Here is a 13387-nt window from a genome sequence, read left to right as displayed (position 1 = left end):
TTGTCAACTTAGAAATCCGAAACGAATTGAAGCGTATGCATCTGTGAGTTTGACGTTTGCCTGATATTTTAGCATTTTTGCATATTGCATTAAGCATTAAATATAATTGTGGCAATACATCTTTGGGTAATGAGGTTTATTAAAAATTTCTCATGTAAACATTTTTATAATTTCAATATCGTAAAAGAATTTTACTCGTCTGGAAGTTGTAGAGTCCAGCCAAGTCTTTCCTTGTATTTGTTAGAGGACCAGAATAGCGGGTATTGTTCTTCCGGTAATAACGGTATATTTTTAACAATACTGTATTTACTGTATCCTATTTGTCCGGTTAGGTAGCCTGGGGCACAACATTTAGCGAAGCTATTATACCAGAAAGCAATGATGTCCGAACTAAGCTTCAGAGCTTAAGGTCGTTCCTCCTCTTATTCTCAGAGTCTGCGAGCGACGACTCAAACTACTGTGCGTCAAACGACGACCACTGAATACAGACGACTTATACAGAGAGAAATATCGCCTTCAGTTGAATGAAATCCTTCGAGGAAACGAATAATCGAATCGCTTAGTCCCTTGAATTTATTTAAGCTGACTTTGAAATCTGCTGCGATCCTTTAGCATTCATAGACAATGGCTGCGCTTATATGGGATAATTTTTCAAATGTTCATTCAGTCTTTAGTAATTTCTTCTCAATTTAATCAGACTGTCGTATAATATAAAACTTGAAAAATTATTTGACATTTTTTAAGCGAGCTTCACTTAAGAAGATAAAAATAATTAGGCTATATGTAATATTTATTTGCCAATATTTTAAAGAACGTACTATGGTAATAAATCTAAATCTTTTCTTTGCAACTACCCAACAGATTTCATGCCGAAATATATTTTTTATAATTTTCAGAGCCTCTTAAAGACAAAAAAAGTCGAAACTTTGTATCCGAAATGCTGGCAATTTTAAATTTTGAATATAGAGGCACGAGTCTATTGAATTTTGGATAGAGGGTACACTAAATAAGAATCAATATAAGAATTGTAAAAAAGTATGAAAAACACGTAGAATATTCCTCTAAAATAAAGAAATGATAACAGGCGAGTCAAAGTGTGCAGGAATTATACTAACCATTTATTTCTTGGAAGGCGAACCTGTAGATGATAACCCAGAAGTTGTAGAGAAAGGCAAGGGATACCACCATCGACCAATAATAACAGAGGCGTCCCGCAGGATCAAAGATGAAGGACCAGTTAGGAGCACCAGTACGGAAGCCTTTCGTTCCCGATTGTCCAGGATATCCTCTGCTTCCACGTTGCTGTTGCTGTTGTGTTACTGTATACCTGCTACGGACGAGAAACAGGATTTAAAAGTGTACATATACAATTGCTCATTTTTTATTAGAAACTCATCGTGCTCAGTAACAAAAATATTTTAGGATCATTACACTTTCACAGCTTAAAGTTTTAAAACACATTGTAGCGTGGTATTATCTCCGCATTGAAAAATATTTTTTAATTCAAACTTCAACTAGACATGTGGGCTAAACTTTACTTCAGGAAACCAGAGATATTTAACTCTTTTTTTATGTAATCCTGCAGACTCTGGCGAGAACACGCTGAAAATCCAAGTTTTAATGTTAGGAATTCGCTGGTCCAGTATGTAGAGAAACAAATAATCAACATAACTTCTCAGGATTCGTTGCAAACTAAATTTAAGCATTCTTTTCTCTCTTGACCTAACAAACGTCTCATTAGTGGTATTTAGACTGCGGATTTTTATGCATTTATAAAGAAATTTTATTAAATAGTCATTAAGGGATGAAATCAATTTTTATCGAACACCAGCTCCCCACAATCGGCACAGAGTATTAATTTTCTACAAAGATCCGCTGTCTAAGAGCAATATGCATAATAACGTACGTATAGAAATATTTTTTTTACTAAAATGCGATGGTATTTATTATCCTATAAGTTCAGGTAGTAATCGTAAAACTCGCAAGGCCGGAACGAAAATATGAACACGGAACGCCTCCCTCTACTTTGCCGGTACTGTCATAAACTGCCACTTTTCGGTAGAATGCAGGTTACAGCCGCACTCGATTCCTGGAATTTACCACCTGCAATTCTAGGAATTCGCGACTCGTTGTCCTCTGAAACGTAACTCCGTAACGACCAGCCAAATTGCCGACTAAAAGTTCATCCACCAATCACGTGTCGCTCTCGCAGGAGCAAACCGGGCCGTGACCAACCGCATTTCAGCTTGCCCTAAGTAATTTCACTCGATAGATATTATGAACGCTTGATATTTCAATATTACTGTCCACCCGAAACTGCGACAAGAAATTTTATGCTGCACACGTGCAATTTACAACGCTGAAACGGTCATTTATTCAATTCGCAACTCCTCGTTCTCCTATCGGACTGCACATATTATTTCAAGTCTATCGCTTTGAAACACTGTAATTATAATAGTGGTAACATACCTATGACATCTTCAGTTTCCGAAAAATTCATTCCAAAGTTCTGCACAACTCGTGTCCTTCTGACGCATAGCTCGTACACTTGAATTTTTAAAAACGAAACTAATGAACGTATCAAAGTGAATCTTTACAGGTTTGTTTATAAATCTTCGAAGAACACTTTAGAATTTCTTCATGCTTGAATAATGACACTGTTGAAAATTATAACTATTTAACGACGTGTTACGTCGTGACGCCGATACCGTTCGCGAGATGCCACAGACGACATATCTCGCGTGCTTCATAATTAGATTCATCACTTATAATACGATTTCTTAATAGTGGCATCGTCGCCTACTCTCGTGGACGGCTAAACGGGCACTGACCCTAAGTGACTGAGTGACCCCTTGTACGAACAGCACCGGCGTCGCGACGGGATTATACTATGCAGGTGAGGGTCTATAAACGCTAGACAAAAAAAACGGTAAATAAATGGTTACCTTCGGTTACCCTGTTTTTGCATGTAGCGTTCATACACCTTCAGCGTCCGACCTGCCTAGTATAACCTGACCTTAACACATGGGAGCGAAGCGGTTGAAATCGCACTATTATTATGATCGTGGTCAGAGTGACTTTTCCTCGATCGCTGTCACGATTTCGCGAAGTGTGCTGTACAGTGTTTACTGTCTCCGAAATCAATAATAGTGTGCTGTGAACCCGACGGAAACAGCTGATTCCGAAAAATTTGTGTCTACTTTATTTTCTATAATATTAATATTTGATATAGGGTAAGGGACCCAATTACCGAGGGGGTACCAATTATTCCTATATTAATTACACTTATTTTTAAAGCGTAATGAATATTAAAATGAGATTTTAATGAAAAAAATTTAATATCACTTTTTCGAATATTCGATACACTTTAAAAATCGGTATAATTAGTACCCTTACCCTAAACGCTGTAACGTATTTATAACTGTGTGCCGCAAAGTGTATTTCAAAAATTACTCGAGCATGCGATACATTCGCCATTGTACGTCATACTTATGCGCTGTGTGTGACCAGTAGACGTTGCGTGTTCCGCGCTAGAGACACCAGTATGCATATAACGCCAACACAAAACAAAGCTGTTTCGCTTGAGAAGCTCCGGCAGAAGTTTCTGTTTATCTGTCTGCGTCAAACTAGTTAGTTGTTGAACGTTCGCATGATGTAACTGAAAGCCTGGCACATCTCAAACGACTCTGTATCTGTCGTAAAATTTGCTCCTTGAAATTGCGTCCTCGGTCTAAGCAGGGACGCACACGTTTCATTTAGCGGGACCCCGGGTCGTTGGTATGTAAAGAGAAACGGTTTCTGGAGAGAAATGTTTTCCCTGGAAGGGAAACGGCAACTGTGCCATTACGTATACGGGTTTCCCTTTTGGATAATTTAATATTAGACACGCTATGTGTGAAGGTACACGAGAAATCGGGTCCGGATATTGATTCGCATTCTAATTACGACTATTTATAATTGACGACGTTCAGAACCCACTCTCAGCTTTATTTATCAATTTTTTGTGGCCCTTATTATGGACACGTTAATCTTTCTATTGTCCCTAAGGCAGCAGCTGTTCACAACATTAATTCGTCGGGTTAATCCTTTAACCCTCCAGAGCTAATTCTTTGACCCTCCGTATGTAATATAATTTAAAATATGGTTATCAACAAAGTTAAGCCGCATACCCTCATTCGAAATAGGACGAAAGCCGGTCCCGAGCCGTCGTCTTATATCGGAATAAAACTGTATTAGTGAATTACTGTAGTAATTAGTGTATTATGACTCCGGCATAGGCCTAGATCTTGCAGGGGTCCGAGGGGTAAAATGACACTATGAATGAAACATATTTTGTTGACGTAAAAGAGTGAACCTTTAATGTTTAAAGCTCTTGGACCTGGAAAAGGTCGTTGTTACCCTGGAACTATTGTTACACAAATTCGTGTCCTGCATCCATCGATTTGAATACATTCGGAATATAATTCTGAAACATGTTAGTCGCACGGAAGAGAGATGGGTTCCTCTTCCCAAGAGCGTTCCAGGTAGAAGAAAGATGCGTAGGAAATCAATCATGCTGAGTCCAGCGTACATTGCGTACATTTCGAATTGGCAGCGGAACACGTTTCGATTCTCGTTTTGAACCTGTCCAGTTCCAACGAACGTTTCTACTGTACAAGCATCTGTACATTCCAAATCGTTGAAACCTTTTTCGAGTTTTCCTAAAAATTGTCGCATGGCCGAAAATCTCTGGAACCCTCTGACCTATATTTTCCAAATTTTAATGGAACATTCTACATACAATACTCTAAAATGTACCGTAATATTTCCTCGATATCTCAAACATTTGTTCAGCTGTAAACGATTAAAGTTAATTTTTCAACGTGAACGGCGAGTTCTTCGATTCAACCTGCTGCCACTTCTACAATGATTGAATTTCATAAAAATTTTCCGCTCCGGTTTAAACAATACATTCTAGTTCGAGAAAATAAAAAATAGTTCATTCCACATGTTTCAATTTATGTCGGCAACGGCGGGCATCCATCGATGTACCAATAAAAGTCCGTCCCAGAAACACCGAATAACTCTGCCATTTTTGATATTCCGTTCTGGGGGGAAAACTGGAGAATAAAGTTAAGAGTTATGTTAATATCGCCGTGAAAAACCAGAATTTTTCACTTATCAATTATCCCTGAAAAAAATTCCCAAGACCACATTTTTCTATGGTCAAGATAATGATTTAACCCTTAGCACTCGAATGGCGGCTGTAAGGCGCCACTAAAAATTCCTGTATCATTATTCGAAATATTTTTTACATTATTAAATTTGTTTGTATTTAATAAATCACTAAACATTTCAGTACTGTACGAGTAAATTGCACCATTTTCGTATGTATAGCGTGAAAAAATATATATAGAAGGGAAATATTCTAGGTCGGAAGAAATGTTTCGTTTTAGAGCTAAAATGGCTTCGAGTGCGAAGGATTAAACTCCGTAAGAGCATGCTCAGATTGCTATCCGAAAGATCGATCGACGACAGGTAAAACCCTAAGAATCGTTGGCGAAATAAAGAAATGAATAATTCACTTTACACGATAAACATGAAGACGGGACCGGGATCTTTACGCCGCAATATCCGGTGAATAATTCATAGTCGGCGTGCGGGAAGTATGCCACACGGAAGACCAGTAGTTAGGTATATGGGATACGTATAATCGAAAGTGCGGTTCCTCGTCCCTGGACTTAACCGGGCTGGCTGGCATTGTCTATGGTAAACGAAAACACGGAGATGCGAACAATATTTACCGGGCACGATGATCGAGCTTGTTGTCTCAGCCGGAGGAGAATCCGGGGCTCGATCCACGATCACCATCTGCGTAACACCAATAATCGATCGCACACTTACGTCTCGGTGCCGTTGCAGCTGCTGTTATTCAGATGATTGATGGACGTCGGTGTGTGCAGGTGCGACTGGTCGCGCGAGGGTGTCAGCGTATCTGCATGCAGCTTGAATCTGCCCCACAGATGGTCCCCCTTCTCTGATTTGCGGGTTAGGTCGAAATCGGTTGCCTCGTAGTTTACGTAAGCCCCCTGAAACAGAACGGAGCGACCGTGCATGTTTTTCTTATCCGGTGCATACGCTGACGCATCTCGATCACCGGAAAACGATTCCGATGGATTTTGATGCAGTCCAACGCGAAAGTCTCATCGGCGATGGGAATGATCCAATTCTTTCTCGCGATTTTCAAGTACACTGTTCATTCCATATACAGTCAGTCCCATAAGTATTCGTACGCTCTTAAAAATCGCATAACTTTGTCAATATTGGACTGTACTACTTGATTTCTTTTTTTTTTTTTGAGAAGTTAGAACAATTGGATCACTACATAACGTGAGAAAAATGTTTGATTAAAATGGTAATTGGTCGAAGTTACAGAGAAAGTACTAAAAGTTGTATTTTGCAACTTTTTCATGCGGACTTATATTAAAAATTTAAAAAGTACGTTTTGTGCATCTCTATCAATTATACATATTCTGAATATTTCATCTAAATCGGTTAACATTGCACTGAGCTACAAACATTTATCGATGAAAACTTAAGGGCGAAAGTCGCAGAATTTTGACCTTCTCAGGGAATTTCGCCCTTATGTGATCATTTTGGAACTTCTGCAGCTCATTGCAACGTTGACTGATTTTGATGAAATTCTCAGAACATGTATAATTCGTGCAGATCTACAAATCGTACTTTCTAAATTTTCAATGTAAGTCCACATAAAAAAGTTGCAAAATACAACTTTTAGTAGTTTCTCTGCACTTTCGACCAATTGCAATTTTTGTAAAAAATTTTTTCACTTTATGTAGCGATCCAATTGTTCTAACTTCTCAAAAAATTCAAGTAGTATAGCCCAATATTAACATTTTAAAACCTGCACAAATAATTCCGTCACCCACATATTTTTGACGTGGCATTCAACGTGTTAAAGATAGCACACATGTGCTATCATTTCGTCCGGGACTGTATGTCTCAAATGCCTAGCCGATAAAAGTCCCAGATTTATCTCCACCGCGGGGGGTATACCCCGTGACGGGGTCATGAACCGAGACCTCTAGAGCTTCGCTATCCTGCCGAAGAATATCTCCTCTCCGATCTATGTCACTGGCAAGACCCGTATTTTGGACATACAGTGTGTACCACGAGCTCCGTCCACTCGAATATCTTGGTTATTTCAAACAATACGAGAAAATGTTACTTACAGAAGGGTACAAATGATATTTTTGCAATTGGAGGCGTAGAGAAGATATAGAGGTCACCTTTGTTTTTTAAAATGGAACGTCCACTTTTTTATGCTCGATTTCGATAGATTGGCGTATTCCGAGTGTGCTCGGCATCGGCAAGCGATATTGACACTTGTCAATAAAAGTATAGGAGCGTATTTCACTGAGCTCAGACCTTGGACTAGCAATCCTAACCGTTGTAACCATTTTCTGGAACCCAGGACCGTACTGCCGCTTTGTCTTAAAAATTGCATCGTACAAATGGCGTCACGCGCTCTTCAACTTCCACCCTGAAACTCCTTATATCGCGGCAAGTCATTTCCCGTGTCATGGCTGGCGCAATTGCGTACGCATATAGAATGTCGTTCGTTCGTCCGGGGGAAATAAAATAGAAAGCATTGCTCTTTCCGACTGTGCGACGCGCGTTTGAATAGAATCTATAATGCGTTTTTTCCTTTCCTTTGGCTTTCAGAACCGCGAGATTACTCTGCCGTGGCAACCGGTACGGGGATTTATGGCTGGCGCGTCGACTATACGGTCGTTATAGCGAACGAAGGAAACGGGGTTTTTGTTCGAGCAGCCATGATCCGTAATTAGTATTGGTTCCGGTTAAACTTCAGCTTAGCAACCCAGAAATTTTTAACTTTTCAATATATAATTCTGTACGTCCTGACGCGAGAATGCCAAAAATCAAAGTTTTAAAGCGAGGAATGAAAAAGTTATGCGTGTTTCGTCGGAAATCATGAGAAAGAGGTGGATCATTCCGATCAGTAATCAGTGTTATCATTGTCGCTAGCACGATTAAAATGTCGGAGGCCGTGCCGTAATCGAATAACGCTGTTCGCAACGAAAGAATAAGAATAATGGATCACATCGGAATGGGTTTTCTAAGGGAAAGGGTCCGGGAACGGTTGTTCCACGGGGTTTGATACGGACAATTTATTTGATTAAGGGAGACTCTCGCGCTTTATTCCACCGGCACGGAAAAATTTCTTCTTTTGTGCGTTTCAGGCCCGTTCTCGTTTTTTACCATCTGCTCCCGGGGAATGGGGAATTTCATCCTTTTCACGACGGTACGGACCTCCTGTTCCCCCGGTTACCGTTTCTTTTCCCCGGTCCGCGCTTTTCCTTCGGAAAAATAAACAGGTCGATGAAGAATACCCCGAGAAATAGGAGACCTCTTGGGCATGATAGAAGAAGCACGTTAATGAGGGGAAAGAAAACGAGGAAATAATAGTATGGTGATACGACGCGGCACGGAACTTTGGTAAGCTCCTGATTAACGACCGTTACCGACTCCGGGAATTTAGGCGTATTATCTTATGAACTTATAGGGGACGCAATAACTGCGGAACGAAATAAATAAACTGTAGAGTTTGTACGTTTATTGCGATCTTGATGGCCTCGGATAAGAAAGAGTTGGAAACGGTCTTATTACGTCTTCTTTTTCTTCTGACCTCGTTGCAACCCTTAATAACGACGGCAGAATTTTATTTGTCGAGTTCGCGCATTTAGCGCAGACCTGACAGCCTCGTCTAAGCAATTAACGAGAAGTACTGGAGCAACAATTACAGAACTAACCTGTTGTTGCGTGGGTGTGTGGCGATTCATGCATTTACAGCTTAGAGCGGAAGTGGACCCCCCCGTGATCCGGTCCCTCACAGCACTGCCGCTACTCGATATAATCACGCCTGCAACATCAAATCAGGACATTTCCATTAACAAAATTATCGGTCAGTAGTTCCACTTTTTCTCACATTTTTAAACAGTGGAGAATCAACTTTAATCGAAATTAAGTAGATACAGGCTGGTCCAACACGCATTAGACCATTCATTTTACCATATATATCGTTTTTTAGAAATTCACATTTTCTGTATACAAATTCGAATTTTAAATGGTCCACTGACCTATAGGTCACCCTGTAAAATTTAAAACAGTAAAACGATTCGCGTATTTCAAGATTAGAGCAATGTCGGAATAAATTGTTCATGGATTGTTCGTCATACGAAAAGATATTTCAGATAAATTATATGGTGCCAAAGAGAGTTTACTATTCTGAGGTTGCACTTAGGTGTTAAATTATGTGTAAAATTGTCCTAAAATATTGATCTAAATTCAGTACGTAATAGTGTTTAGAGATGTGTGTTCGAAGGTTAATGAGTATGAAAGATGAACGAACACACACCATTAAATCGCTGTCGGATGTATAGTGTGTCGTGGATGTCGGTCATAGTTAAACAAAATATAGAAGACAGAGATCGATATCAGGTATTAAATTTCAGAACTTGATGGGTGATGTAATAATCAATAACGCTTCTGCGCGAAATGGAAGGTGTAGATTATGATAAAAATGACGGAGGAGAAAGGGGATGAAAGTGATCGATAATTGATAGGAGACTCCAAGAATAAGGGGATTACTTTGTTTAGCGAGGAGAAATATCTCTCTCTGTTCGACTTATACTAAATTCTCAAAATTATGGTAAACCTTAAATAGAATTGTCTTTTTTGACAAAACCCAAAATTATACAAAGAGATATCTAAATTCCTATTTTAGTTTTAAAAGTGTTAAAAGGTGAGGGTTAAACTTTACTTCAGGAAACCAGAAAATTTTAACTTTTGTTGATATATTCCTGTAGATTTTGGCAAGAAAATACCAAAAATCCAAGTATCGATCCTAGGAGATAACTAGTTCAAAAGTTAGGCGTGTGTGGAACGTTTTCAAATATTGATGTCAGAATTAGGAGAAACTCATTTTAGCAATTGTTACAAATAATGTTATTTGGCGAATATCAAATGTTCCCTGTGTGCACAATTTTGTTTCAGAAATAGCCGAGTCGAAGCTCATACACGCCGTAAAATTTTTCATAAAGCGCAAACGTTTGCAAAAATGTTTCTTTCGGTATTATGGTTGTACACACATTTCTACGGAGTTTTCTCTTTCCATACGGCGGTTACGTTCTCTGTAAAGAAGTGCGATAAAATAAACGCCACGAATTTTATCTGGAGATTCGCGATTTTCCAGGTACCTTGATCCCTCCTTTAATACACGTTCCAGAAAGCGTGTACCTCGGTTTCGCTCGACTTTCGCAAGGAAACGATATTATTTAAACCGCAAACATTCGAACTGCACTACTTTTCACTCATTCCCGAACTTTTTAGACACAAAAAGATTCTGAAATAAAAATGATTTCCTACCACGTTCTTACAACATCATATTTTCAAAAGCATATAACTATACAGGTATATCAATTTGAAAATATAGTTGGATAAAATTCTACTGTATATTCTTTTTTAATTGCGTTTATTTATAGTCGCATCAGCGGCTGTAGGGTGCTTTAACAAATTACAACATTAATGATTTTTAAAACGTATTACGGTACAATTTAATACCTTCGAAAATTGTCTAATTTATTTTTATTTAATTCCTGTTCTTCCAATCGATTTGTTTCTATTGCACAGAGGCTCGCGGTCTAGTCATTTGCATTTTGGAGGTTCTCCAATCCGAAGTCATTACATTTGCACGTCCGATTAGTCGGAAACGTCACGTAAAGAGGTTGCAGAATGAGCGAAGAATGCGAGGAGCGCTCGTAGACAAACGGATAAACCGGTTTCAGGAGAACAATACCGTTGACGAGCTGCCAGAACGTGGTACCAAGCGGAAAACGACAGATAAGGAGGATAAATGGATTGCACGGATATCTGCCGCAAATCCTCGCTTATCTCCGTAAAACGTTTAGGTATGTGCTTAGACGTGTTTACATGCAAATAATTTTAAATTTCCTTCCGATATTCCGCAGTCGATAAAAACGTGCCACGGAACGTGTTCGACTTAGAAAAAATTTTACAATAAATATCTGCAGTCCAGTCATAACATAAGTTCGCTTAAATTTCCGCGAATCTCACTGATGACAGCTTTCGTGTAGAATTAAATACGAAATTGATTTCGGAATTTCGTGTACTCGGCTACTCGGTACTGCATATTTTGGAAATAGCATTCTCTTTGTAGCTGCGCAATTCTAGTTAAGATGTCTGAAAATTCTGGGTACCGGCAGACAAGCTGTGGAAGCTCCGAGGTCGTAAAATCCCGCGGTACACCTTCTGTGTAGTCCCGCGGGAATTGCAGGAGTGCCGTGAACTTAGCTTTGAGCCAGACTCCCCTAGTCGCGAGCATGACTGCTAAGCCTACGTCCGCGCCGAGCACTATTCCACCACTCAAATCCTTTGACGCTGCTGAATGATTGACATAAAGATAACCCTTTAGGTTCGGCATCGTTGTTTAGAATGGTCTGGATTGCGTTTACGCCACATCAAATGATACTCCACTAATTTTGAAGCACGGTCACATCAACATTATTGTGGTATGACCAAAATTAGGGAACAAAAGCGTTCCCATCAAAGTATAAGGGATACCCATAAGTAATCAATTATTTGCAAAGAATTTGTTTTGCCTTTAGTTCTGTACCAATCGTTGACGAGGAAACACGTATTCTTTTAGAGTTTTCGGTAAAGCAGCCTGTGTTCAAAATATTCTAAAAAGTATCATTTTTTTTACAACCTTGTAATAAAATGGCGGCGTCCGTAGCTTCCGAGGATCATATTCGTCATTGCACACTTTTTCATTTTCAAGCGGGATTTAACCCTTAGCACTCGATTGGCGACTATAAGGCGCCACTAAAAATTGTTGTATCATTAGTGAAAATATTTTTTACATTATTAAACACTTCAGTATTGTAAGAGTAAATTGCACCATTTTCGTATGAATAACGTGAAAAAATAAATATGTAGAAGGGTGATATTCTGGGTCGGAAGAAATGTGTATCATTTTAGAGTTAAAATATCTTCGAGTGCAAAATGTTAAAATAGCTTCGAGTGCAAAGGGTTAATGCGACGGTAACAACAAAGAAAATTTGCGATGTTTATGGAGATGTATCGAAGGTGAACAAGTGTCAACGTTGGTTCAGTCATCTTTTGCTTGACGAACCCTGGATTTGTATAAGAGGGGGATTGATAATTTGCAGGAAAGATGGCAAACTGTCCTTGATAACGATGGAGATTATATAATAAATTAAGAAATAAAAACTTGAATTTACTGCAAAGTTTGTTTTATATTTCAAAATAATTGATTATATAAGGGCCCCCCTAATATTAAATCACAAGAGAGTTTTAAGAAATTCTAAAATTTATTCTTCTCATGGTCTCAGTCTAATTGTGTGATTAATTTTTTCCGGCACACCGAGCACAGGAGTTGCCATAAATTCGCCGAACATTGAAAAGTTCAATATTGTCATTGCGACACGGTGCGCTTGTCCTCAAAGAAATGAAATGAATATGAAACAGAGCTTCTTGGACAGTAGTTCGTGACAATGGCGGCGCCCTTCATGACACGAGCTTTTTTCCGGGACACAGTTATCCAAATGCTGGGCAACGTTGACCCGAATGTGTGATGTATCGTACTTTTTGGAACAATGTTCTGATATTGCATGCTCCTATTGTTTACACCCGAGCTTGCAAACTGATTGGCGCTGACTCTTTCATATTGAAACTTTTACACGTTCGCAAGTGCTCATCGTTATTCCAATTTTCGTACGGTACGTTGATTTTTGATTTCGTGGTGAATTGACTTCAACATTTTGATCGGTAACTCGGCCGTGCTTTCGTTTCGTTTGGCCCTCGTGACAATAGCAACAACTTTAACAATTTCGACAAAATCAATGCCTTCGAAATTTAATAAAATAAGTTATCGAAAAGGTGATTTGCACGAACAGCTTTAGTATACGTACAGCAATGATCAAATTATTTTCGCGAGATGGTCGTGCATGAAACTCGTGTTCTGCTCTCATCCACACACTGTTGCTAACTTTCCAAAAACCTATATAACAGTCAGGATTACCCACTTGTTACCCCCGCCATTTATGTTCCACTTATAAACATAGTTAACCTTAGAACGACACTGTGGCGTCCCTGACGACTCCGCGAAATTTTAATCCTGTCTGCAGAGATGGAAATGAACATTAGAATATTAAGCTTTTGTTTCCTGCCTTCTATTTTGTTCTACAGTTTGTGGAATAACCTCGAAATAGGACCACGGGTACATTTCGATTAATTTTGTGCTTTTCAAGCTCGCGAGGGGAAT

The 13387-nt window shown here is 39.1% G+C and overlaps 1 protein-coding gene across 1 annotated transcript in view; it reads right to left on the bottom strand.

Moving 5' to 3' along the window:
* LOC143354857 (uncharacterized) overlaps positions 1 to 13387 on the bottom strand; it is a 150890-nt gene that overhangs the window by 73569 nt on the left and 63934 nt on the right. Inside the window, exons 3-5 of the mRNA XM_076789233.1 lie at positions 8835 to 8944; positions 5884 to 6068; positions 1116 to 1330 (exon numbers count right to left, since the gene is read on the bottom strand). Coding sequence (XP_076645348.1) covers positions 1116 to 1330; positions 5884 to 6068; positions 8835 to 8944 — 510 coding nt within the window. The remainder of the gene's footprint in view (positions 1 to 1115; positions 1331 to 5883; positions 6069 to 8834; positions 8945 to 13387) is intronic.

This window comes from Halictus rubicundus, chromosome 6 (assembly GCF_050948215.1).
Source record: "Halictus rubicundus isolate RS-2024b chromosome 6, iyHalRubi1_principal, whole genome shotgun sequence".
NCBI classification, from domain to species: domain Eukaryota; kingdom Metazoa; phylum Arthropoda; class Insecta; order Hymenoptera; family Halictidae; genus Halictus; species Halictus rubicundus.
The sequence above is the reverse complement of the archived record's forward strand: the minus strand, read 5'-3'. Positions and strand labels throughout refer to the sequence as shown.